The 27937-nt window shown below is 39.0% G+C and overlaps 1 protein-coding gene across 1 annotated transcript in view; it reads right to left on the bottom strand.

The window, feature by feature from the left end:
* Positions 1 to 27937, bottom strand: part of LOC142060388 (uncharacterized) — a 38026-nt gene that overhangs the window by 6609 nt on the left and 3480 nt on the right. Inside the window, exons 2-5 of the mRNA XM_075100523.1 lie at positions 22455 to 22522; positions 22018 to 22182; positions 10807 to 10943; positions 4402 to 4538 (exon numbers count right to left, since the gene is read on the bottom strand). Of these exons, the coding sequence (XP_074956624.1) occupies positions 4402 to 4538; positions 10807 to 10943; positions 22018 to 22182; positions 22455 to 22522 (507 nt within the window). The remainder of the gene's footprint in view (positions 1 to 4401; positions 4539 to 10806; positions 10944 to 22017; positions 22183 to 22454; positions 22523 to 27937) is intronic.

Genomic DNA, 27937 nt, shown 5'->3' with positions numbered 1-27937 from the left:
TGGCCAGGGTAATGGAAATTGTTAAAAGAATGAATGGGAGCAGCCACAACTATTGCCAAAATCATTATGGTCATCAAGCTGAAAAATGAGCCTGGCAGCAGCAGTACGTCCAGATGGCCAAGCAAGACTTATTGGTAATCCATCCATTTGCCTGATTGGAATCTCGTCCACCCACCAGCTCAGGGAGAGACTCCAGAGCAGTCCCAAAGGGGCTCCCAAAGTCAAAGGCACTGAGCTCCTCTTGGTCTCTGAGAAGGACTCAGCCTCCTCAGCAGTTAGACAACCACCGTTGAAGCCACAGGTTCAGTGGAGCCGTATGTGCAAACATTGCATTGTGATGTTAAAACAGGTTATTTTTGAACACTGCAGCTCCTGTATTACATGTGGCTGGGCTTAAATGCTGTGTGCTGCCAGTATGGCTAAATGTGTGTCAGCAATTAAGATCCCCAGGAGGTCTCTCTGAGAGCTGATGTACAGGCTTATGTAGCTCGCCTCGCAACATAACTTTTCCCAGCAGAATATGATTGCTGTAATATGGAAGGGAGCTTTGCTCTACACACGCCAAGTACCCTTATCTCTCAAGTGGCCTGACTAACATAATTAGATTAAACTAAGAGGAATTGGGCCTAACCTTGTCTCTAGCTTGGATTTTGCCACTCCTTTTCAGACCCAGAGAAAGGACTTTGAGCCCGACAGCCTGCCTGTTTTTTCCAATTATATTAATTGGCCTAATAAGTTTTTATGTGTATGTTCTCTTCCTAGAAACTGTCCTTTCTTGTTACAGTACAATTATTAGTTCCATCCTGGAATGATTGGCATGTACGTAAGTTGGAATAAAGGATCTGACCTGAACTGTTCACTAAGTTAAAAAAATAACAAAGCCAAAGCTGCTGTGCATTAGTGTAAGAGCCCTTAGCCAGCTGACTGAGGAAGAAACCCCCTCCCCACTAATGGAGCATTAGGGTTGGGAGCCTGAAGTCACTGTCACACAGAGGATATGGTAGCACACAGAGCATGAGTCCTTTCTCAGAAGTCAATCCATGGCTGTAACTGTAATGGAATTTGCAGCTTTTTGCGACCAGCTCTGTTCCTCAGACCAGCATTAGGAGCAGTGCCTGACTCCTATGGTGTGGAAGCAAACCTGGGTGAGGAGACTCTTCCCAGCTGGCATGGAAACAACCAGCATTCCAGGTAGAACTCAAAGAGATTGAAAGTGGTCCTGACTCTTAATACTAAAACCAGTTGAAGCAGCTCTTTATTAGGGGATTGCAGGTTATCACTAGTTCACACCGACATAAGCGAGTTTGATGGAGGAAATTGAGAGTAAAAAGCAGGCAAAGGAAGTGCAATAAACAGAAAAATGAAGCTTCTACATCTCAACATGTCTTTTTAGGTTGAGATTAAGAGGCAGAGTTTAAACTTTAAAAGGTAGAGATGGAAATGAATAGTGAAAATGTTGCTCCTGGGTTTTTATTGGTTTGGTTGGGTTTTTTTTTTTTATACTTTTGTAACATTAGTGTCACTAATTTGGTACTATTTATTAATACAGTTAAAAGTCAAATCTAGGTAGTTACCATAATAAGTTATCCTCTCTGCAGTTCACTGTCCCTCTCAAAGAGACAACTCTCTCAATAAAGCATCTGCTTTATTTTTAGACAAAACTGGCTATTTAGTATCTAGCTCATTTTAAGAACTACTAGTGTGGTAGAACAGACACTGACATTACAGCAAACCCCACTATTTTTCTTTATTTGTAACCTTTTCTGGTTACTAATATTGCAGTATTATTTCTTGTTGACACTGACTAGCGTCCTGATAACCAATGGCAAAAACTTGATGTGGTAACAATAAACACTGGGACAGTCAAAACTCTCTTAGATGTCCTTTTGCTATACATCAGCACTATAAAGTGAGCTGTGTGTCAGCTGTGTTAGCAAAGTAAATGTGCCAGGGACTAGTTCTCGCTTCCTCTCCTATTTAAGTAAACCTATAAAAGGCAAGCAAACCTCCCCTTCAGCATGGAACTGAAATGTACTACAGAAAGAGTCACAGCAAATAAATAAATGCTTTTGAGCTGCAATCATTCCCTATTGAGTTGAAGTGGTATTATGCTGTTTTAATCTCATCAGTTTCAGAAAGCACGCACACATGAAAGAGGTGATCTTAACGCTTGAGGAGGGGGAACCGTAGCTCGCACAGAGCATCCAGCCAAGGGTACAAGAATAATTTTACAATGACTGAGCTCAAATCTATGCCAGTTTACAACTTCCACTACAATTAATTTCATTTCTCCATTCCTGAAAAATTAACCCCACATGATAAACCCCATGGATTTCATCTATCTGCAGTTTCCACAGTATTTGCCACTGAAGAACTCAAAACACGTGTAACCCTTCTCCAGTTATATCTGATTGCCACTAGGGCTTCTACCCACCTTCACAGGGAAATTCAACTTTTACTCCCACTGCAACACCAATCCATCTTAAAGGGTATCACCGAACAGATGCAACAAAACTTTTGAAATAGTCATTTTGAACGCAAAGGCACGCATAGGAATGTCCCCACCTAATGGTGAAACACAACCACCTCTTTGGTGAGCAGCACAGGTAATATGACAGCTTGTAGCAACACTAAATAATCATCTACTTAGCCTAGAGCAAAAATTGAAACAATGGGAATGTTCAACATTTGAATCAGCAATTTGTTGGGAAAACATTTCCCTTGTGGCATAGAAACCTTATTGCCTGCAAATATCCAGAACTTTGATAGTACGGTACTTAAAGCTGGTAAATTCAGCAAAGAGTACAACGCTGTGATTAGGGCAGAGATTTTGTTAATAGCTGGAGTGAGCTCTCAGGCCACATGAGAATGGCCGCTGTTCCGGCTGACAGTACCTGCGTACTTCTGGGAAGATTTCTTCTCACAAACACCAGACTACTACTCTGAAAATTTTTCATGTGTACAACAGGAAGCTCTGGTCTTGCAAAACATACATTCTGATGAGACTAGTCTGAGATGGTGAAACAGGCATGACACTAATTTGTCACACAGAGTTTCTATGTTCTGCCTGAACGAATCTCTCTCTCTTTGGACTCAGCTCTCTAGTGCAAACACTTTGAGGTCTGAATTTGTTCTTCCCGTTTTTTCTTTAATATTCCTAGAGAGGTGAGGTCTGATACTCCTGTTCATGTGGAATAGCATCTCATTTACCAGAATGTCCTACTGATTTGAACAGGATCGTTTGGTATTAGCTACACCATGCAGATATTACGGTTAGCATTTCTGAGGTTCGTCTATGCTGACAACCAATACTGCCAAGGTGTTTGCTCATTAAAACAGTGGTGAAAAGCAAATCTAGGTGAAACCTGAAGGCATTTAAATTAAGGTTTTCAGTATGCTTACATAACAAAAAAGAGCAGATTTTCCTGTGTCATTGTTAATAACACAAAGGTGTATTTCTAACAATATTTTAAGTTCAGTTTTTCATTGGGTTTGGGATCTATGGCAAGTCTTTTCCTTAGTAAAGACAGACAAACAAACAATCTCTATTTTCCCAGTGGTGCTCATTACTGATGCAGACTTGCTGTCAAATTGCCACTACACTGCAGAAAGATATATAAATCAAAAGCCTTCATATACTGGAAATTTAACAATTTAGCAAGAAAAATATACAATTTGTATAGCTATGAACAGAGAGTAGGCACCAGAAAATGGAAATACTTTGTCAGTTTGAGGTTTTCTTAATATAATTAAAGAACACTGTCTTGAAATATTATTCTTACATACTGCCAGTTTATCTGAATTCAGTTCTACCACCATAGCTGCCTTCCACTGGTAAAAAATACATATTAAACCATTGTTATTATCTAAATATATTTTTTTACTTGGAAAACTGCACAGAATTGGATGCAAGTATAAAATTTCAGATAAAACTGCTTAAAAATTAATTCTGTAACTAAAAGTATATATGTCTAAAATTAGCAATGTTGAAAAGTCTAAACAGATCCATTTTCATAGTAGCCAACTGTTCACTAGTAAATATGCTCTACCTCTCTACTAGGAAGCAGCAGATGAATTCTTAAAATTCTCTTTGTAATTCTGATCCAAGTCCTTCTGAAGCCATTGGAAAGATTTCTATTAACTCAGCTTATTAGGACTTCGTTTTACATGTGTTTGTCTCACTGGGATGAGTGCTTATTTCGTCTTGTTATTTCAGGGCTTCCAATCTCAACTCTACTGTCTGTAACGAGTCGTTTTTTTTCTCCAAACTGAGATAGCATGTTAAAGTGAGCAGTGTTGGATAGCAACAGACATTTGTTACTGGTCCATGGCAAGATTCCAAATTGTATCAATTCTAAGAATATGCTTTCAATAAATTTTGAGATAACAAGTCATACTGACCACAAAAAATGTCCTTAGGTGACACCAATAATGAAGGAGAATTGCTTTTGACCAGCAGTTCTTGCTCTTGCAGGTGTGCTCTCACAAGGCTGGGAAAGTCTTTATTTTTGGGGGTTACCATGGTAATGTTGGCAGTCCTAAGTGGAAACAAAAATATTTAAAAGGAGATGTTAAAAAAAGTGTGATTCAAATGTGACTGAAGATTGTATTTTTTTAAGAGTAGAAAGCAGAAATGTTGTTGTACGTGGTTTTAGAAATTCTATCTAAATTAAATCCAAACTCAAATTCAGGCACATTTTTACAAACTGTTGTGGGTTTGGCATCATAAAAAAACACCTTAAGGAAGGCCTTGTAAGAATCGGCAAACACAGAGTGACTCCTTTCATGTTTTGTTTTCTGAAATAGGCAGCCGTTTTCTACAACTTGAATTTCCATAAAATCAAAATAATCTTTTTGCAGAGGTGAAAATGGTTGCTGCCAAAAGTACATAACACAAAAGTCTAAGCAGGTTTCATTTATTTTAGAAATAGCCTTTAAACATTTTGAATGCTTAAAATGAAACCTACACCACCATCTTAAAAAGAAGTCTGCAACACTGAAAAGATGTTTTTAAATTGACTTTTTTTCTCCTGAAAATGAAATCCTGTAAGAAACTCTGCACCTGCTTTGCAGCAGGACAGATAGCTTCAGTGAGTGCTCCCTGCCACGCCTTGCCAACCTCCCGCAAAGGAGGGCACAGGCCCCTGCAATGCAGCTATTGTTAAATGTTTCAGGAGGAAAGGTCTAAGTGGCCCCTGTAGCTATAACCAAGCATAAGGCACAGGCCAGTTTTGCACAGTCCCCTCAAAAGCAAGAGCCGAAGTGACTGAGACAATGGTGCAAATGCGAGGGCAGTCCTGGCACTGCGTTAGCAAGCCCGTGAAGGTGGCACAGGTCCCCAGAGACCTTAGGAAAAGACAAGGGGAAGCCACCTCCTTTCTGCTCTCACAATAGGCTGGGAAGAAGGCCTGAGGTAGGAAAACACTGTGTGTACCTTCCCCTTTGCTTGCTTGTGCTTCGAATAGAAGACAAGCAGTTGGATGCCCCAATGCTAAGGCAGTATCAGGGACCTGCTGGCAGTGCTATTTATACACTGTGGTTGAAAAATAGCACTTGAAAGTACCTCTGTTATAAGGTCTTGGTTGACAAAAAACAATTCTACATCTGTGAAATGTTCCAAAAATGGCTTTCCTCAGTGTAGAAACCGGATATATATTTGTTGAATCAGGCTCTTAATGAGGTAGGATACAAAGGGCTTTCTCCTCCTGCGATACTTCCTGCTCAACAACAGCATCCCCCCTGCTTTCTGCTAACCCTGCTAAAACCTGAGATTTTTTTTGTTGTTATTTATTTCCACAAATATACTGTAGCAATCAGCAACTGATCCCCTTTGTTCCCCTCTGCCCCTTTTAATTTCAATTTTTTTTTCAGGCCAAATTTCTTTCCACTTACTTGGGCTGGTCTTTTAATTAAAACAAGTTCTTCAAATGACCCCCCAATCATTTGCCCTTCCTGTCCACTCGTGGTTATGCCAAAACTGTTAGTTCACAACAGGAAACCAATAGCTTGTGCTATCAGGAGACATTTCCTTCACAGCACAAAACGTCTGAATAATAATTTCAAGCAAGGCTTCACCCATTTCCTGTGAAAGGAGGGAAGTTTGCCTATCCCAGTCCCTCAGAGCTCTTTGTTTCCATCCCTTCGTGATGTAATGCTTTCTGCGTAGGGAAGATGGATCATTTTCCCTTAACAGCACTAAATTCGATATCCTGTGCAAAGTTTTGACATTGATCTTCAGCGATTAAACATGTAACATTTACAAATAATAAAAAGTTATGCTCTAGTTTACACTTGTGGTGTCTCTTTCAAAAAATAAACTAAACTTTTGGTGTCTGGAAAATAACTACAATGAAAACAGAAGGCTAAAGATAGTTTGTTTTATTAAATGTTTTACTTGCAGGCTGTTCCGCACTACAGCTCTAACTTCTACATAGCCTCCCAGCATATATGAGAGTCCACCTGGTATCAACTCTTGCCAAGCACCATAATGCCCCAGTCTGAAATGTCCATTGTGGCACTGCATTTTACAGGAATACTGCCGATAGATAAACTCAGGCACTGACTCAACACATCAATTAAGCACATGCTTAACTTCATCCCTATATAGCAAAACACTGAAGGGTGACTGACTTTTTAAAGTGATAGGCTACATCAAAGCCTTCATGTAACAGCCATGATAAATTCTTAAAAAGGGAATTAGCAAGCAATAAACACATCAGCTCTTCAGTGCTGGAACATTTAGGAATATTTAGGATGCATAATTTTAGGCAAACAATGTGTTAAGCTATCCTTTATCCAAACAAAGGAGGCATAGAAATTGCTATGTATGAACTTTTTTCCATTGAACCCGTGTGGTGTTTCCTTACCTGTTTTTGTTAAATTATAAAACCTGGAATCAGGATATGTATTTTATTTAATTTTCTACAGTTGTTTTTTTTTTTAAGAAGCTTAATAAGGGCTTGTGAATATGATTATCACCTGTTGCAGGAAGCAAGAAAGCTTAAAGGGAGAGTTTGTCAAAGAATTTGAGGACCTTAAAAATAGCTCATCACAGTTGTTATTATAGTGCAGTCTTAACTAAAGTTCTGTCACACAAAAACCATAATAATTCTCTCTCTCCATTATTCTGAAGACAATAAAATTTTTATTATATTTGTGTCCTCTGTGCATTTGTCATTTGAAATGTTCAAGCCACCATTAAATACTACACCACTTATTTAATTCTCACGATCCAATCAAGAGGCCCAGCCAAGTCAACTTAGCGTTTTCTCTCCTCCTTTAACAGGCATCACATGCATTTCCTACTGTCTGCCTCCTCAGCTGGGAGGCCGCAGGTAGTAGGCACCTTCCTTCACACAGACTCTAGTCATGTTTGTGTTAGCTAAATAAACCATTTCAACACCTCTCCACTAGGAGCTGTGTTTAAGAATAGTAGCTTTGTGTTTCAATGTCTTTTGCTTGAAAGGCAGGAGTGTGGTTTTCTTGCTGAAGGTCAGCAGGACCTTTGCATTTCGTGTTTTCCAGTCCATTTCCGGAAGTACATTTGTCAGTTATGGAGCCAAGCAGGGTCTCTGCACTAGGCAGATTTCCCCTTACCACCTTCAGTCCTCGCGTTCCCCATCAGTGACTGTAAGATGTGAGACAATGTCAGTCTCTTTATATTTGTTTCAGAGGAACTGTAAAAATTAATTTTGTTTCACTTCAGTCAGGGCTGAGGAGAGTGTTTCCCCCTCAGTGTTTTTCACAGATCAGAAAACTGTTTCTGAAGAAAAAAAATATATCTGTAAAATACCATTCAATCCTTTTTCTAATTCAGCCTCAAACTGGGACATCTTGTTGAAAAGCTTCTTTGAAGGTGATACCCCAAGGTTATTGTTGTGTCTTGGTTTTCTTTTTTTCTGTTCCTGATTTTGAACCCCCTTTCATCTGGGCATTTGCGTATGACTAAATTACATTTAATTGTCTAACAAAACCCCAACTGGTTGTTCATTCAATGGTTTGTAAGGCTAAATCTGGAAACCCTCACTTTGTTCTGGCCATCTGTCTCCAAAGGAGAATAACAGGTGAGCTGGAAGATGTTCTGAGAAAAGCAATGCAAACAGCAGATGCCCAAAGAAATCAGCTACTGTTAGACTGGACATGCTGAATCATACAGTTGTGCCTAATGGCAAAAAAAGCTAATGACAATGTTATCCTATTGGCTATTGACAAATACAAATGCCTAGGTATAAACATGAATACTGAAAAAAAAAAAGCCCAGGCCAATCATCAGAGAAAGCTTCCTGTCAATCCCATGTTTTAATATCACAGAAAGATCTTTTATAGCAACTGTGGGAACACAATGTCCTTTTCAGCCTGTAAAACTACAATTGTAAAGCACTCTGAAAAGGTCTGTGGGTAATACCACAAACTGGCAAGAAGTGACGTGTAAATCCCCTTCTTCCTATTATTAACTTGTATAATACTGTATATGCTTCAGTAAACTTCACTAAAAATTCCAAGAGAATGGGAGTTTGTGCAGAGTATTTATATTTTGCTATGGAATAGATCACAGAACTGTGTCCATCTGTCAAAACACACCAGTAAATCATGCTTAAACCTAATTCTCTAGTTGGTGAGCTGAGACTCAAAAATTAGGAAACTTGATGAAGGCCACACAGGAATGAATGAGAAAGAAGAGGCTAATGCAGCATCATAGTCTGTTAACCATTACAGAGGCCGTAACTGCATGTACCAGCTTCTGTGACAGACCACGCAGTGCTAGTGTGCAGATGGTTCTAGACTTCTCTATATTATATATACCAAGATCGGCAGAGAAGTCTGGTGTCCTCACACAGCAGCAATGATGCTCTCTGATACGGTGGGAGGAGAGGTGGTACAGAACAACCCCAACAGACCAGGCAATGCCAGTAGCTGGGAATGATCAAATATCCCTACTAACCTCACAGAGGCACAAAAGGAGCTAATAGCTGACATTTTTAACACTGGAATTTTCAGGCAAGTAGAATCACGATTTTATCAGAATAGTGATATAAACATTGTATCATATATAACTCTTGGCTTAAAGTCCTGTTAGGCAAGAGAGCAGTCTTGGAAACTAGATACCTTTATAACCTATGCCCCTTAAATAGGTTAAATCCCTCTAACACCTTTCATGCCAACATTTCTTCTGCATAGTGCTCAGGTTCTCATTATGTTTGACATTTTATTTCCACTATTGAATTGTCTTTTCCTTGTTTTCCTCATTCACGGTGCATACTGGCCAACCTACAAAAATGTAATGTGAATGTTTTAAACTAGACTAATATATTTTGACTGTATCCTCGCTGACACAGAGGGCTGTAATGCAGCCAGCTGTTCATTGTTACTATGTTAAATAAAGTAGAACTCCCTTGTGATATTCTATATACTAACAAATGATGTAATGAAATTCTGGCCATGTGAAAATTCTATCATTATACCACCCAGCATCCCCATGAGCAGACAGAGGCCAAGTCACTTGCCTGAAAAGCCCCGTTAACACATCATCCTTACAACTCAGAATTGTAATTGGTTTAACCTGATGTGCTGCTCATTTCCTGAGTCTTGCATGCTCTGGTAGTACAAGTGCACTTTTCCTGTACTGGTGGAAAGGTGTACAAGACAAAGGCAGAAGACTTTGCTCTGTTAATATGAGATATATCTGTATGCACAGGGTGTGAAGAGCTGATTACACGAAACATGATCTATAAGTGACAAGTGGGACTGCTCAGGTAGGCAAGGATTGAGAAAGAGGGAGAGGAAGCCATGAATAGAGAGAAGAAAGGTGTATCCTCCAGAAGAACTTGGTGAAGCCAATTTAACAAGTTTCTGCCCTCTTTATTCCCACATCCCCACCTGTATAGCTGTTGTATCATGCCAGTGATTCAGTTTCTAACTAAAGGCTACACAGAGTTGTAGGATCACAGCTAAGGAAACAGGGAAATGCAGAGTGAGTGTGAGAGCAAATGCAGACTGTTTAAGCCTACATCAACACTGAAAACAGCTCCTCATAATGCTGTACCTGGAAGTGTGGAAAGAAAAGAAGCAGGAAGAGGAATGAAGGAAAAAAGGTGGGTGAGCTTTCCCTTAGACATTAGCTTCAGACAGAAATTTTAACCTTGACTTAGGTGACTATGGGTCATCTCTGCGACATATCCACATACACCAGGGCGGCAAGAAGTACAACACAAATGGACTGGGGAAGGCTGGGAGCAATGAATGGCCTGTGTGTTCCCACTACACTGGAGGAAGCAGGAAAAGAGATGAGAGCAAGCACTATTTTTACCAGGGGAATTTTCAGGCAAGAGAAACCAAATCAAAAATAGCAAACTAAATTTAAACTTTTAGAATTTACAGATGAGTGCTGAGTTCTTCAAAGGAAAATTTATATGTGTGGGGTACCTTCCAGCCGGTCACATGCTGCATAGGAGGCCTGGTTGTGGAACTGAGTCACTTAAATACGCCAATCAGCTATTGAAATAGGGCACTGCAATACCACTCTAGCTGAATTCAATGGAAAATATATAAAAAAAGTAGGCCTTCTGTGAATTTGTACTTGTATTAGGTTTGAAACATTTCTCTTGCACTTTTTGGAGCCCATACAACACACTATTTGCGGAGAATGGATGCTCTCTGGAAAGTCGTAAGGCAGAAAGGAGAAAGTTCTGGGTTAGTTGGGTACCTGGGAGAAAAGGACTGAGAGCAGCCATTCCCAGTAAATGCTGGGGGCTTTTTGGGCTTTCAGAATAGGACCTCTAGAGCAAGAACATGAGCACTGCACCATACCTGAGTAGGATGTTAGCCTCTTTTTTCAGAAACTGAGTTATTGGGAGATCCCCAGGTCTTCCACTAAATGACCATAGTTCAGCACTGCTAGAAACAGTGAGGGCTGGTTTCTCTGGCAGGAAGGATGTGTTTGTCTCCTATTGAAATGAAAGGCAACAATTAGCTGAAGCATTTGCAGAAACTGAAGTTAGGAGACATCTTAATGCGTGAGGACAGCAAAGCTTTGTGCTCTACGAGGCAGAACTGTTCGAGCATTACCCCCATGTGCCTGAACAAGGCAGTAGGGCTGTGCAGCCCAGAGCATGGTCACACAGACATATCAGCACATGATAATTACTCTTACGCAAAGCACCACTGACACAGGTGTATTGCTTTTGGCTCTGGAGAAAGCTTGCTTGGAGCAGAACAGGTATCTCTACTATGCAGTGCAGACATACCCCAAGAGCCACTATAAACAGGTTAAAGCAGCCTGGATGCATCTTTGAGAGAACTGAGATGTTTCTTTTCATGACTCACATAAGACAGGCAGAAAAAATAAGTCTGCAAACATCAGTCCTATGTAAGGTTTGCCCTATTAAGGCTTTCAGGAGAGGACTAAACTGTCATCTGAGCTTGAGCCTTGCTATGCTGCAGTTTTGTTTAGGTGCTTATCTGTTCTCTCCTCGAGGATTCACTGAAAAAATATCAGTGGGCTTTCACCAGCAAGGAGGGGGAGGAAGAAGAACACCATATGGCATTTCCCAAGCATGTTCAATCACATGCCTTTTACATGTTTACATTTCTTGACCATGGTCTGAGCCCAACCTCAGGCTAACCTTGAACCTTGCAAATTAAATAAAGCTCTGCTAGTGCAGCTGGAACAGGTGGGAGAGACAGATAACACAGAAAGAGCTCAATCTATTGTGTCTTAAGAAATGAAAAAATACTCCCCAAAATCTGTGCTTTTAGAGCTAACCTTCTTGCTACACTGACAATGTTTTATTTTGGCAATGCCAGTGAAGTATGTTCACCACCACATATCATGAAGCTGAATGCAAAAATCTTACAGATTTTTTGCCCAAATAGCATATGGGATGCTGATACTTTAAGGACAGAGACAGACTGCTGACTCATGCACCCTTGCTTCCAGTTGAGCAATAGCCTTGAGGAACTATGGAGCAGAAAAGACATTATACAGATTTGCTCCTACTCCATAATCTGCCTGGAGAAAATAAATAGATATTCCCTTCCTGTACCCTGGATGGTGTCTGCTGCGAGCAGTGCTAAAGCTGTCCAGCTCCCACAGAGCCATGCCTATGCTTGAGCTCCCAGGAGAGCTGCCGACCCAATTGTAGCACCTGGGGGAATATTGTGCTAAAATTCCCATGAGCAGATAGGACTATGAAACTGTGGGCTGTGATCCAGGATGAGAGTCTTCATGAAACAGTTTTGCAAGATAATTAGAAGTGTAAATGAACTGGCAAGAACCATTTTGCATGAAAGACCAATAAAACCATTCTTAACATAGCCTCTAAGATTGTCGAATCATAAAATACATGTTCTATATAATCTTTATTTTATTTTTTAATTCACTTCATTTTTAAATAAACAGAACTCCCCTCCCCACTCCCCCTGGAAGATAGATAACATTTTATGAAGTATTTTGGCAGAAGACACAGATTATTGTATTTATTGGCGACATCATAATGAATTAAAGTAAAAGGGAAAAAATTGAAACTATTAGAAAGAGGTCACATTCCAGCCACTTCTCTAGAGTAAGGTTCAGTTTTGAAGTCATTTTTCAAAAGAGGTTTTACATTTACAAAATCTAATGAGGTTAATTTGAAAGTGAATGAGCTAATCATTGGTTTGATACCCTGGATGCTGCAAATGTATTGCTTCCCTTAGTGTGATCATGTTATTTATCATCATTCTTCTGCTACCCTGTTAAAAGAACCATTTCAACTTCAGACTTCCATATTCATGAAAGCTAGTGCTGCTCCATTGTATTAGCACTGGAAAAACCATCTCTGGAAGGAGCACAACAGTCTGAGTTGGTAAAGGTGGAAAGTAGGGTGCTGCCTGCTGAACATTACCTGTTCAGGATCACTAGGCTTAGGCTGGGAGTCCTTCCAGGGAACTGAGCATGAATTCTACCTCACCTAATTGTTTTGGGTTTTGTTGGTGGTTTGGTTTTGGTTTGGTTTTCTTGTTTGGTTGGGGTTTTTTTTGGTTTGTTTTCTTTCCTGTGGCCTTTCTGGCACCATTTAGAGAACAACTCCCAGGAAGTGCTGAGTTTGGATATTTCCAAAACTTGCAGGTTTCGCCCTGTGACTTTGAAGCACATATAAATTCTACAAGGCAGCAGTAGTGAAAATAATGGCTTGCCTTCCACCTCTACGACACTGGGCTGAATCATGCTACCTTGTAATAGTTGTTCAGTGGCATACTTGAATGGCACCCACTGTTTCAATACATGTCCTAACTTAGAGATGTTAACATCCAAAATCCTTTGCCAATTAGCCCTAGACAGCCAAAGCTCTGGCAGAGCTTAAAAAGAGAGCAAGAACTGAGCGGGCAGCAGCCCTAACACAGATGTTTACTATTCAATTAATTAACTCTGGCTTGGTGTTAATCACTTGTACATTCACCTCAGAGAGCAGAAACACACAGGAGGAGGACACTATAACAGAAGAAAATCCACAAAAAAAAAAAATCAATTTCAATATTAATTGGGATTAAAAAAAAAGGAAAATTTCAATCCAAAACTTGTGTGCTCTGCCCAAAAAGCAAAACTGACAAAACCACTCTGAAACACTGCCAGTTTCATTTTTTCCACTGAAAACCAACACGTACATAGGCATTACCGTGGCGCAAGTCCTGTGAAGACCAAGGGTAAACAATCCTCCTACCCTCCACTCGTGTCACACAGCTCAGCTTTCATCCCTTATCACAAGGTTTCACCACTACACAATTTCCCCCTTTTTCCATTTCTGACCCCCCCTCCCCCGCTGGACCCTGTGACCACTCAACTAGCCAACCTCGCCTTCCACCCACCTCTTTTCAGAGGCCTGGTGAGACACATGGAGGAACTGCTTTACTGTTGGGTATTTTCTCTGTCTGGACCACAGTGTTTTGAGCTGCTGCTTCTTAAACTGTGAGAAAATAGCCAATATAATACAGTGGCTATCTCCACCCTAGAGCCTGTGGTTTTCCAAAACCACGAACTGACTACATGGCAGCCAAGTTTCAATATATATTTATTCATATATGTATATATTTATATTCATAATTTTATATGTGTATTACAGTATATTCATACTTCTTAAATGGCTAATGAATTAATCTACTGATTACAACTTATACACAGAAGATGTCGGCATAGGCTAGTTTGGATGCAGCCTACAGAACTCCAAGAACTTTGTTGAAAGGAAAAACCATCAGAAAATATCTCTGATACATGGTTAAACACGATTATGAACCTCTGCCTAACCAACAACCTTTGTACATTGGCTTGAAACTACATCTGTGAGCTGTACAAAGGAAATGACGTCATATAAAGGACTGGGGAATATTCAATATTTACTAAACAAAGAACTTAGCTTGAGCATGTGTCCAGTCATACCATAAGTATTTGACAGAATCAGCTCCCTGTGCTTGGACAGTTCAGAGAGTCATTGCTGTCATTTTGCAGCGCACATGCAATAAATCACCTTGCATTAATGTAGTTGCAATAGCTGAATTTTTTCTCCCCTCTTAAATTATTAATTCAAGCTAGAAAGACTCTAGCAAGCCAAAAGGCATTGATAAATACTGGAACAAAACCTGAAACCCTGAAAGACCCATGATCATTTTGAGAAGTTAATTTCTCACCGTAGTTGTTCAAAGGAACTCTCTTCAGGGGAAGTGTTTCCAAGCTCAGACCTGAACTCATGTTAAAATCACACCAACTTGCTGAAAGGGATTTTACAACTTCATCTGACTTCTGGGGTGACCAGAGAGCAGTTCAGAACATTTTTAATATTACCAGATGAGAGTTGTTTCTTTTACACAATATGTTATGCCCTATCCTTGAGAATTGAAGAAAAGGGCTATTGTAAAACATAATTATTTATGAACTGTGTTATGGTATTTGCCAGATGACAGAGTACAATGGGCCCCATGTCTCATCAGGCTGTTTGGAGCTTAGGCACTGCAGTGACAGCCTGCCACCTTTTAGGAGCCTTTAGTCTGGAGAGGCAACAGAGGCAAAAAGTCAGAGATTATCAGCCCCATGTTGGAGATGGCCCAAAGTGATTAAATCTCTTGCCCAGCTTCAGAGAGTGAAACCTGTGGTAGAGCAGGAAACTGAGCTGAGATCTCCTGAGGCCCATGGCTGCTCCCCTGTGTGCTGTGACTCACAGCTAACTCACTGTTGATTAATTACAGTTTAGATTTTAGTTATCAGAGATCACCCACCTCCTCTACCCTTTCCATTAAGTTTCTAGGATAATTTAAGTGGTCACATTTTACTGGCTCTCTTGTTCATAGAAATTAATTTTGAGGCCCAGATACCTAAGCATCTGCAGACATCTGGGTTCACAAAAAATGATAAGAGAAGCTCTGTAATTCCACGTGGCTTGTCTGAGTCAGTCACAGGCAAGCAGCAGTCCCAGTTGTGATAAGATACATTTGAAAAGACTTGGTTTTCTAGCTGTAAATTCAAGGGAACTGTGATCCCTTTGCAGTTAGTCCTTGACAAGAATAAGAGCTAGAGTCTTAAAATAAATTATTTGCTAACACCTTCAAAGTAGACTCCAATGGAAGGGGGAACCCCAGTGGTCCCACATTTATGAGGGACTTGCTTCTGCTTGCAGGCTTTCTGCTCTCATTTTATCAGGATCCTCTGTCATCATTGCATTTCCTGAATTTTCCTGCCGCTGATTTACTTTTTTGTTTGGATGTGTCTCTACTGTTTTTTTCAGGTGCTGCTTGTGCAGCAATTTGAACACCCTGATAAGCAAACATTTGCTGGATCAGTGTAAAAAAAAGGTTTCCTTGATTCCTAGCTGCTAACATGGGTGCCAGATTGAAGGCAATCACAGAGACAAAAAATAGTTGTAAGTCAAGACTTTTGCACCTTTTGAATGTCTTTGAAACACAGCTTGTTCTCCTTTTACCTTCATAGTTCAACCAATATCAAACTCTGAAACAGGTCTCTCCTTGGTCAAGTAAAGCCTGGCTCCTGTCTAAGTTAACAATATGCTCCATAGGTTTTATACCCTTGCATTTACCATTCAGTCCAGAACCACTATAAACTTCTCTAAGCTGGCTGCAGATCTTTTTTTGTTTTTCCTTATTGGGAGATGCAGGAACAAAAAAGTTGTAATATTTACAGAATTACAGAACCACAGGTTGGAAGGGACCTCAGGGACCATCTAGTCCAACCTTTCTAGGAAGAGCACAGTCTAGAGAAAATGGCCCAGCACCCTGTCCAGCTGAATCTTGAAGGTGTCCAACGTGGCCAAGTCAACCACTTCCCTGGGGAGATTATTCCAATGGTGACTGTCCTTACTGGGAAAAATTTCCCTTTCGTGTCCAATCAGAATCTCCCCAAGAGCAACTTGTGTCCATTCCCCCTTGTCCTCCCCATGTGACTCCTTGTAAAAAGGGAGTCTCCATCTTCTTTGTAGCTACAACTTAAGTAACTACATTTAACTTCCCTCCAAGTTTCTTAGTGCTGCTTATCTCTGTAAAGGGATTTGATCTTCTGCTTTGATTAGAAGACAATACAGATGGAGATGTAGTGTTATTTGTGCCACCAGAAGCACTGGTAATTTTCTCAAGTTGACAGCCCAAGATTAGGTGAAAATTTATTGTAGGAGGCTTTTTTTTTTTTGTGGTACCTGTGCAAGGTATAGAAAGCAACAGAAGTAGCCACATAGTATCTGGCTAGCAAGCCTTAACAGTCATTTACTTCAGGTGTGCTTGATGTTGCTGTACAGGGAGCCCAATTGTTACTTGGTAGTTAATTTCTCTTTCACGATCTCATTTTTCCTTGTAACTGTTAAAATGAAAGAGTTTTGCTCAATCCTACTACCTTGTTCCAAAGTCAGGGGAGACTACATACAGTATTGAACAACAGAACAACATGTCAGGAAAAATAAATCAAATGGCTTTGTTGTGTCAGCTTGTGAAGAAATGAGATGAAATATTTTTTCCATGTGCTGAATGAGCCCAGACAAAATCTGTCTAGATACTAGCCTCACTACAACCTGCTTGTATCATTTTTGGAGGAGTGAACAGTGTGTTTTATGGCAGACACTCAACCATACTACACACTCTGAAAAATATTCTCTTTTCTTAGAATAAAATTCTTCATAGCTAGATAAACCAGAGTGGAAGTTATTTGGTAGAGTCTTCTAGAATAGCAAAGCACATTGGCTGTGACTTTATACGGCACTAATATTTTTTTTTAGGTTCTAACTCCTCTTGAATCAGAACTAAATGAATAAACTCCAGTAAAGGAGAATTTAAAAAAAAAATCAAGTGCCTGTTCCAGATGACCTCATATGTTGGAGAGTAAGTTCTGGGTGATTGTGGGTTACTGGAAGTCTATTCTGGGTGGAAGGAAGTATATGTGATTTTGTTTTCCAGGGCTAGGATGCCCCTACTGAGCTGATCTCAGGTAAATACACATTATTTAAGCCTTAAAGTTTTAGATCACAGAAACTTCAGATTGTTACTTTCTAATTAAAAAAAAAAACAACAAACAAACAAACTTCCCAAAAAAAACATCAAAACAACAACAACAAAAAACAAACAAGAAAAACTTCATGTTATTCCAGGGAGGATTATTCATGTGTAAAATGTGCATTTTTCTGTCTCTGACCTACCCACATTCCTGTGACTTTCAGTTACTATCAAACCACTGTCAAATGGGAGAGACAGCATTTTCTGTAAATACCAGCCTGTAAGTCTCATTTTAAACACTGAAAATATCACAGTGTCTCATTTAAGTACGGTAAATTGAGCATGAAGAAGCAGCTTTCAGGATAAGCTTTATGTGAAGAGCCTCACAGTCCCTATGAGGGAAAAAAGCCATCTGAAGAGGTAACTTTATGTTTCTTTTTTCTTTAAATAGGCAAGTGACAATTCTTGAGTTTTCATTCACAACTTCTCATATATTAAGTACATTAATGCCCATAAAACTGCTTATTCCATGGCTACATTCCAAGTACTAGCAAGACACTTTATTCATTACAATAACTGAAAGCACCACCCATTCTCACTGTATCTTTCAGGCCACAATCGCTGGTGTCAGATGTGTTTTTACTAACAAGACTGTGGAACTGGTAAGCAGAGAGCTTTCCCACCCTTCCCTTCTCCCAAGCATCCGACAAGCCATGGTTTCAGAGTGGCCACACCCTGCTTGTTATTGTTGAATTCAAATATTAAAGGCGGGTTCTTTTATATTTTCCTTAGCCTTTCACCTTTATTTAAAATAGCATGCATTCAAGGGACATCTGTGTTACTGGCAAAAACATCACATGAAGGAGCTTTCTATAAATAACATCACCATTAAATAAATGGCTGGAGCATAGCACTTACTAGCACGATGAAGTCAGTACTGTATTATTTATTCTTGGTAGATCTGAGTTTAGTGAAGTAAAGTATACATTTATTTTCATTTTGAAACAATATGTTTAAGGTGCAAATAAAACTGAAAAGCAAGATTCAGAAGCTGCATTGCCAAAATTGCTAAATTTCCTAGGTGGCACTGGCAAAATGATTAACATCCAAATTCAAAAAGTAGCTCCTGAATTTTTGCACTTTTGTTTTTTAAAGGTAATTTTTGAAAGTGTAGTTTCTACTCTCTTTTATCTCTGTGTTTTTCAGCTGTAAAATGGGTTCAATAATACTTAACTAGTTCACAAAAGTATTATGATGGTTAAAACATCATGTGAGTAAAGTACATTAAGTTTCTCTGACTGAATGGGTCACTACGATACAGAATTTATTTCTATCTGAGATGTTTGGCATGTGAAGTAGCAAGGTAAAACCAGATAATTTTCTTCTGTTTTCACAACTGAAAAAAAAAAGTGAACTCTACAAAGCAGAGGCTTTCAAAGAGCTACAGAAAATCTATCCAAGCATACATTCATAGCATAATGTAGACATACCCCAAAGCAGTCCTAAACTGGCTTGCTAAAGGTTGGTCAAGGTCTAGTCAAAGCTGTGATTTGCTGTGGAGATGTAGTAAATTAGCCTGATGAACTCCTTACTCCATCTCTAAACTATTACTCTTAAATACGCTAACTAGGTAAACCTAGCTTGAATGTTTATGCTCTGAAGAAATGACTGTGGTGAAGACAATCTAATTTAAGCCAATAACATGATAAAAATTAGGTTTGTCTGAGAGAAGCAGCGATGACAAAGAAGAACATAAAAAAACATAGGAAGTGGTAATAGACATGATTTCCCTTCTTGGGCTAAGAGGGCCCAGTAGCAGCAAAGATTATGGAAGAAAACATATAAAATTGATTAGAATAATATGTTGTTTTCCTATTCCCAAACATCCTGTGGAATGTAATGAACAGGTTAAAAGAAAATTTTACCTTTTTTTTTTTTTCATTATATTAGGGAGTTAAAAGAGCTGCATAAGCCACACATTAGCCAATACTATGTACAGAGGTTTCCCAAGCATAATGTCTACATTATATTTCTATTTAATGCTAGAGGTTTAAAATGTATGTGACATTTCTTTAAGGGAGAAACCAATTAAGCTGAAAGTGGAAAGCATTTTATTAAAAGATTTGTATGTATCAATGAAAAGACCTTGGAAATACACATATTCAAGCACAGACGCCTGTTTGAAAATTGGACCCGTGATTCCAAGTAAATTATATACTGCAGAAAGCAAGCTATGTGGTTCCTGAAGAATACATGGATAATGAGGGTATCTAAGTCTTATTATGCTCCAAGCTTTTCAAAGAATGCCCAAAATACTCACCGGTTTTATCACTCTTTCCTATGTAAAACACTGAAATAACATATCTCTCAGAATAAATTCACATAGAAAAGCCTAAGAAAGAGGAATCAGAAAGGAACAGAGAACAAAACAAGAAATATCTCTTTGGCACCATATGAGTACATGGCTCATCCACACCCTAAACACTATATGCAGTTTTGGTCCCCTCCTCTTAAGAAAGATATAACTGGCAAATATTCTGAGAAAGGTAATGATGATGATTAAGGATTTGTAAGACATTGCATATAAAAAATTGCTAGGCAGGCTGGGAATTTTCAGAATGGATAAAGAGAAGGCTGCAAAATCATTAGTGTCATAAAGGAGTTAAAGAATGATTCTTTGCCGTCTCTTTCACACCAGAACCAGGCATAAACAAATGAAGATACAAAGAGCCAGGTTCAAAAATGAAGATTTTTTCATGCAACAGGCAACAGTGAAACTCACTTTTAAAGGATATCAAGGATGCAAGAAATTTATGTGAGTTTGTGACAAGTATGAACAAGTACCTGGAAAATAAATCCTTTAGGGTTCCTCTACAGACAAACCACCACAGGTTCAGGAAATCCCCTGAACTAAAAATAACTGAAATGCAGGAGAGTACATGGCAGAAGTATCATATGTTCTTGCTCTGTTCTTATTCTTCCTTGATACTTTTTTTTCAACAGGTCTCTGTTGCTGACACCGGACACACTGATGTTCAGTGATATAGCTCCTGAAGTAGTAATGTTCTCAACACTCCTAGATTTTTCTCCAGCTGCTTCAACTCTTCATGCAATTTATTGTCTACCCCATTGGCCATGATCTTCTTGCTTCTGCCATCCTTGCCATCCCTCTGCCTGATGAGGCACAAATTAGGGATCCTGTGCTGCTGAGAATTCTAACTACTGGTGAAAATATGCTCCTCCTCATCTTCTGTCAGCTCCCCTGCTCTCTTGGTAAGGTCAATCTCTTTTCCTCAGTAGCATACGTGTCTAACATTGGCCCACAACCTTGGATGGCAAGATAATTTTATGCCAGCATTTGATATTGCTGTTTTGCACGTCCAGGAATCATGAAAGATTTGTCTGTAATGCTCCACTGTTGGAGACAGGATGTTAGACTAGATGGAACCACGGGTTGTAAGGCCATTCTTATTTTCTAAGAAAAGTAAATCATGTGTCACTTTACCCCAAAAAAGTGCAACAGAAAAATGCTGTATCAGCACAAGTTCTTTAATGAACGGATTACAAATCAAGAATTAAGTCTGTAGTTGTAACAGTTAATGACTGATATTTGGTATATTTTTCATGTATCTGTTGTGGAGAAATGAAATTAGATCTTCATGGGTCAAGTATATTGCAAAGGAACCTTTTCTTCTGGGGCAATCACTGGGAGTAATGCCACATGATTAGATGGGAGCGATATTTGTATTATTTTGCAGGAGTGATTGACTGTGCTCTTAGGTAGCTTTTATTGAGATGCAGCATTAATATACCGAGTGCTGAAATCAATAAGGTTGGAGGTATACAATCACCAAGTAAAACAAAACAGAATCAAATGTAAATTTCCACTGTAGAGCTCCCATGTGTTGGTGTATAAGCCTTAGGAGAGGAGTAGGCAGGTTAGGTCTAACAAAGACTTGTTTTCTTTGGCCAGTAAACAGCTAATAATTTTTAAACTTGGTTCTTGTTTCAGATATCACATTCTATATGCCTGCCCTTTTGTTTCCCTCTTTTAAGTTTCTTTAATATACAAGGCCTTTTAATTTAACATCAGTTTTTTGCTTAGAATAAGAAGGCAATCTACTGTGTAGTATATTAAAGTGAAGCCAAATATTTTTGGTGACAACTCAACACCTAAGGGTTCAAATCTACCCTACACTGATGGTAGTTACCCTATCCTGTCTCACTCAAGCCATATGAATTTTTGATTACAGTGCAACCACAGACTTGCATAATAAATCAGTTACAACAGTAAAGCATCAGTAATGACACATTCAGAAGTGTAACTTGTGGCACTAAGCCACCAGTTAGGGGTCTATGGGAAGCTGCAGTACCCCAGGGAGGGAGGGTGGAGTAGACACCATCTCTTCCAAAACTGCCTCACAGGATTGAGGACAGCGAAGCTTGCACTCTCTGTTTTAAGTTAAGCTGACTGTCAACTTGTTAGCTGGCATAACTGCAAAAACTGATTTAGAGGCACTCAGCAAGTTGACTGTTAAGGAGCAAACTTTCATGATTTACCTCAGGCTGAGAGTACAAGCTCCAGCTGTGACAGACTCTTGCAAATTCCTCCAAGGTTCTGGACTGTGGTGAGAAGCTGGTTCTCCTTACCCTTTGCCAGAGCTGCATATTTTCCAGCATGCCAGTCTTCTGTGGGTCTTCACTGGGATAAGTCTCCAATGCCAGCTATGAAAGGAAGGTACCAATCGTTTTACAATTTGCCTTTCAAATGCAATTACCCTTTGATTCTTTTAAGCCCCTGGTTTGCTGACTCTGGGCACCTGTGCAGATTCAGGCTAGAGGCAGGCCACTGTCCCAACAGCAGCACTGCTCACTTGGGAAGATCATTTGTCCAGACCCACAGTATTATTTTCCAAATTTCATTTCTAATAGCCACCCACTAAATAAAAATCAATACATCACACAAAAATACCGAATACCTTTGTATAATAACTTACCATTCCATCCAGGTTCCATATGGTATTCCAATGACTGGTCTGGGTTCGTAGCTTCACACCTACCACACCTATAAAAACCAGTAACATGTCTGTAACTAAGCATGTCATATAAGAAGATTGATTAATTCAGACAAATCACTGTGGATGTCTAAAATGAAACCCAAACAGCATGTTTTGTTTCAGCTACGTGCCTGTTCTAAAGGCAGATGCTGAAATACCTCAGATATGTCATAGCTAAATATGCTAACACTGCTGGACTATTGCATAATAGGTCAAGAGAAGCCACAACATTTCTTGAGATGCATCATTAAGTGGTAAGGTTTTAGTCAATTGTATCACATGGGAAGGAATATGAATATGCAGAACATGTAAAAAAAAAATCAGCGTTGCAGTTTTAGGAGAAATCTACTAAGTTACATATTTCATAACTGAAGAACTGTCATGATTTACAAGTGCAGTAGAAACCAAGATATTTAAGAGTTAAAAGAGCAGTTCAGACTTCTCGAACTATATTTAGTGCTCATAAAACTTGCTACAGTTCATGGACCTGTTTCTTCCATCAGTTAAATTCATATTACTTTCAAAGAATGACTCCCTTTTCTTAGTTTTAATAACCCTGGTTTTCTCCTAACTGAACTTCCATTGAAACAGAGCAGCCTCTAAAAAGTACACTGGCACAGATATTTATTTGCATTAAAATTTTCATTTTCCCACTTTGCTTCTTTACACACAGTCTTCTCTTGATTAATATTTTATTTCACTCTTACTTGGCTCTGTCTGCATTTTCATTGTTTTTTTTTTCCCCCGTTTTTGCCATCTCTCTGAAACATAATGAAAACATGCTGCATTAAAGCAGACTTGGAAATAGCATAACAGGATTGCTCATCCCGAACACAAACCCCTTTCTTTTTTCTACAGTTATCTGACACCTCCTCCTTTCTAAAAAAAAAAAAATTCCTTTAAAAAAACAAGCATACACATAGAAATAGAGTACATTAAGAGTGGCTGTCACTGTGGTCCAGAGTAGCTTTATTTTAAATATTACTGTCCTTTTACAATGGTCAGAAATTTATGCCTGAATTTAAGTGAGGTTGCCCAGCCTCTTACAGATCTGATTCAATACACGAAAGACAGCAAAAGACAGATGTTGCAAAAGGAATCAAGTGGTTGCTCTTGATAGGGTAGTCAGGATGGAATACCAGAAAAAAATGCAGCAGGAGTACTTTGGCTTCAACAGCGGTCTCAGATCATTCTAGCTGCAGTCACACTTAGCATCAGAGGAAAGTACACCAATGGCAATATTATGCTTGAGACAAATTTATTTAACCTACTTATACCAAGTCTGCACTTGACACTCAGTGTTCTAGTAGACAGCATTTCATTAATCATGTGTATCTGACACCATTGTTGAAGATCTCAGATGACATCTAGCACAAGTGCATAAAGTACATTTACTTTATGGCTCACTACAACTTGGAAAAGAGCAGACTGGCTTTGCTGATGTTATACAGCTATTTCTGCAGTCTAGCTTTTGGACAAACCCCAAAAATTTCACAGCACTGAATCCCAATATACTTACAATCAAGTACTAGCTCATCTTGGAACTACTGAAAAACATTCTTTCAAATAAAGGCACACAGAGCTCAGCTAATGTTTGTCAGTCTATCAAAAACAAACCCAAAATAATTCTCTGAAGAATAACAAAGCATTAACAATAGTTTGAATATTGAACACCAGCAACATCTGGTTTTGCTCCATCTTCTGTTTCTACCACAAGAAAACACAAAACCACACTACCGTGACTGCAAAGGCTATTTTCTCTGCCATCTAAATCCAACGCTGGCAGAAGGTGAATGGGGTTTTTGGACTGTGTCAAAGAGGTGAGTGGGGAGGAAGTGAAAATAGCTGCTCTGGCTCATTGACTGACCTTGCTATAGGAATGGACGAGAGCCACTTTTTCTTAAACAAGGTGATGCCCTCAAAAACCCTGGCATCTAGTAGCTAATCGCTAAGCAGCCAAGTTAAACACCTGTATGCCAGACAAAACCAGCTATCTATGTGTCTCTGCCAACCCATCTGCTCAATATACCTCCTACTTGTGGGTTGAGATCTTTTGGTAAATACAGTTAAAATATAAGGGTTTTTGTTTTTTCCCCTCCCTGTTCTTTAATCCCTCTTAGGACCTCAACTTTCAAAGCACCCATTGATGAACTACAATGATACTACTACCTTTATCATCACCAGCAGCTGGACATCAGCTTAATTTTAATTAGCTACTGTAGAGATATAAGTAACACACACACTAAATAAATTACCATTAAATTTCTGTTGCCTTCATCAACTACAGACACAAAACCACTGTGTTGCTCAAACTTTTGTCAAAAGAATTAGAAATTTAGGATAAGATTATATTTTCAAAAAGTTAAACTCAAAGGATTCAAGAAGGGATTCTATAAGGGACTTAATAGAAAGATCCCTCAGCTGTGCCCAGCATTAAGTCAAATAGTACCTCACGAAATGAAAATAAAAGTAGGTTAGCTACTGTTGTAGCACACATATATTTCAGGAGGGATTGTATAGCTGCTGGACTTCAGGAGGAAAAGGAAAACATATTGAAGGTGCCTTTCATTTCACCTATAGCAGCTCCACATTCACACATGCAACTGTTACTAACAATATCAGAAGCTGAATTTATATCCAGGGAAGAAATGTCACCCTATGCTCTCTTCTCAGCACAGAGATTTTCAAATCCATCCTCACAAAATGAATGTTTTACAACTAATAAGAAATAGGTGGTTTTATTGCTCACATTAGTGTAACAGCAGCTGCAGAGAACCCCCAGCAAAGTCCCATAGAAACAGACCTTGTGAGAAGTCTCTGTTATCAGGCCTGAACGTGGCCGACCATTTGTTCTAAACAATAGCATTTATTTTTCCCTCTTTGCCTAAGGACCTGCTTTCTCCTTAGTTCCCAGCTCAGTTTTTCCATCTGCTTCAGGAAATATGTCAACATTTGTCTGGATGAAGTGGGTTCATTTAGAAAAACTACTTATAATAACTTTCACCTCTTTCTCCCTCATTCTGTTCTTCACTGTGTTACTATTTTGGAGGAGGAGGAAGGGGTAAATTAGCACCAAAAGAGCACTGACCAATTAGCACATCCACATTTGAAATGTTCTTAACAGCTTTGCTCTCTCTTTGCTGGTTGCAGGGAAATTTTTCTCCACAGTGAACTCTTTGTTCACTCTTCATTCAAATAGACTATCTGTCTATTTTCAAACTGGTAAAGCTTAACTAGTGCTACACAGGATGTGCCTGACCAGGGAAGCTAATACAAACCAGCAGGACACTTTCAGCATTGTGTACATTCCCTTTATATGATGTCACTCTTACTGCTGACTGGGGGGAAATGCATCTATCTGGTTTACTTTTCTAAAATATATAGGCAAAATACAGAAACTATTTGAAAATTGTTAATTTTGGTATATTTAAACATATTTTCTGGTGTAAACTACATTAGAAGAGGTAAGGTAGAACTACATCCTCAGTCCTTTCCCAGCTAGGAAATGTTTGCTGTAAAGTTTGTGGTTATCCATGAACCGCAATTTAAATATGGAACTCTACCTTTAATTTTAAATGAGCTGATGCCAAAAAGATTTTGGAAGTGCATCATTGCATTACTTAACTCTGCAGTACATTTGTAAGTATGCACATATCATTTGGTTTCAGTGTAAGCTCTGTTAAGTAAGTGTTTTTCTTTGGATGGGATAGTCTGGAATAATAAACATATTATCAGGAATTTTTACAGTCAACTTTTCTACTGATATGGATTCACATGTCTTTCAGCCTTCCTGATTCAGTTTCTCCAAATAAATGATGGGGTGTGGGGAAGAAATATATTTTTCTGAAGGAAGAATGTATACAATATTTTGAAGTTTTATCTGTGTTATTTCATCATTGCCTCTTCTTAGCAGAGACCAGGACGCATGTCCCATGGACATGCACCATCTTTCAGAACTATTAAGGGAACGTGGAACTTTCCAGAGGGAGAGGAGGAGGAGGAAGGACATTACAATTGCTGGTATAGCTTGTCTTCATAGAATCACTCACGCCAAAGTGAACAATGATTCACTGACCTCAGTCTTGAGCAGAAAACTATAGATAAGAGACTGGGGGATTAAGGTTCTTATCCACAGAGCTGGGTTTTTTTGGTGTTTGGGGTTCTTTCTGTTTGTTTGTTTGTTGGGTTGTTTGTTTTTTTTTTTTGCGGGAGAGGGGTGTCATCTTCATCTTAGAGCTTGGATTCTATGAAAACTGGTGCCTTATTTTGGGACAGCTGCACTATTTCTTATTCTGGCTTCTCCCTCCAAGATTGCCCTGCCGAGAAGGGTCACCTCAGGTCCTGAATGAGATGATGCTAAATGGCTATTTACAACCAACCATGCTCAGAAAAACTAGCATCAATTTTACATTCAGTCTGGCTCTAAATGTTGGTGGTTCAGCAGCTGCACCACACATCAACAAGGAAGGGCAGCAGCCATTCTGATGTGAACTGTGCCCCTCAGACTAAAATCTATGCTGACTTTTATATTCCTTTTATGGCTATCGAACCCTGGATATATAATTCTTTATTTTTGTCCTTTTATTGCTATTCTTAATTAAAAATATTTGGGGTTAAAAACATATGAACCTATTTTATAGGAAATTATGTTAGTCATATAGAACTACTTGCTTATACTGTGGACTGATGCCATTAAACTTGAACTGGCAGAACTCTTGCGAGTAAGGCACTTTTGAGAAGTTCTGTTGTCTTTAACTACATCCACACAGGAGGTAAAAACCAAATTATTTTCAATTTGGACTCAAAAGCAAAACTACTCAAATTGAAATCCATAGACACGATGCTATCTATCCTCCTCTCACCCATCATCAAAAATGTAGGACGGAATGGTTCTGAGTAGGAAGATACATCTCAAGTTCCTTTCTATTTTTAAGTAATGTTCTCCCTATTTGCTACTGTCAAAGTGGCAAGACCTCAAACAGAATATCCACATCAAGGGTCAGAGTTCAGCCCTCTAACTACTGATTTGTGTGAGGAAACGTGAATAATTTAAGACAGGCTGCAAATTGTTCCATTTCCCTTAATTATTTTCTCTGTGTCAGATACAGTTCTTTGGTGGGTGTTTGTTTTTGCAACCATAGTGATGAAATATATTTGCTGGCTGCAGTCAAAATAATTCCAAACAGTTATCTACTGGTGTAGTTTTTTATTCAGCAAATCCAGACATTTGCCTGCTTTACACCCAAAGAGTTGGAATTTGGAGACTATAACCCCAAAATAGCTCTTAAATTATTTTTCTAAATCAGACCAATAGTTTATTTTTTTGATACATTCCCACAAAAAAAAATCAAGATCACACCTCACACCAACACAAAACTGTATCGATTCAAAATTTTCTTATTATTCCATTCTTGAGAAAAAAC

This window comes from Phalacrocorax aristotelis, chromosome 7 (assembly GCF_949628215.1).
Source record: "Phalacrocorax aristotelis chromosome 7, bGulAri2.1, whole genome shotgun sequence".
Lineage (NCBI taxonomy): Eukaryota > Metazoa > Chordata > Aves > Suliformes > Phalacrocoracidae > Phalacrocorax > Phalacrocorax aristotelis.
This window is presented reverse-complemented; position numbering and strand designations above follow the sequence as displayed.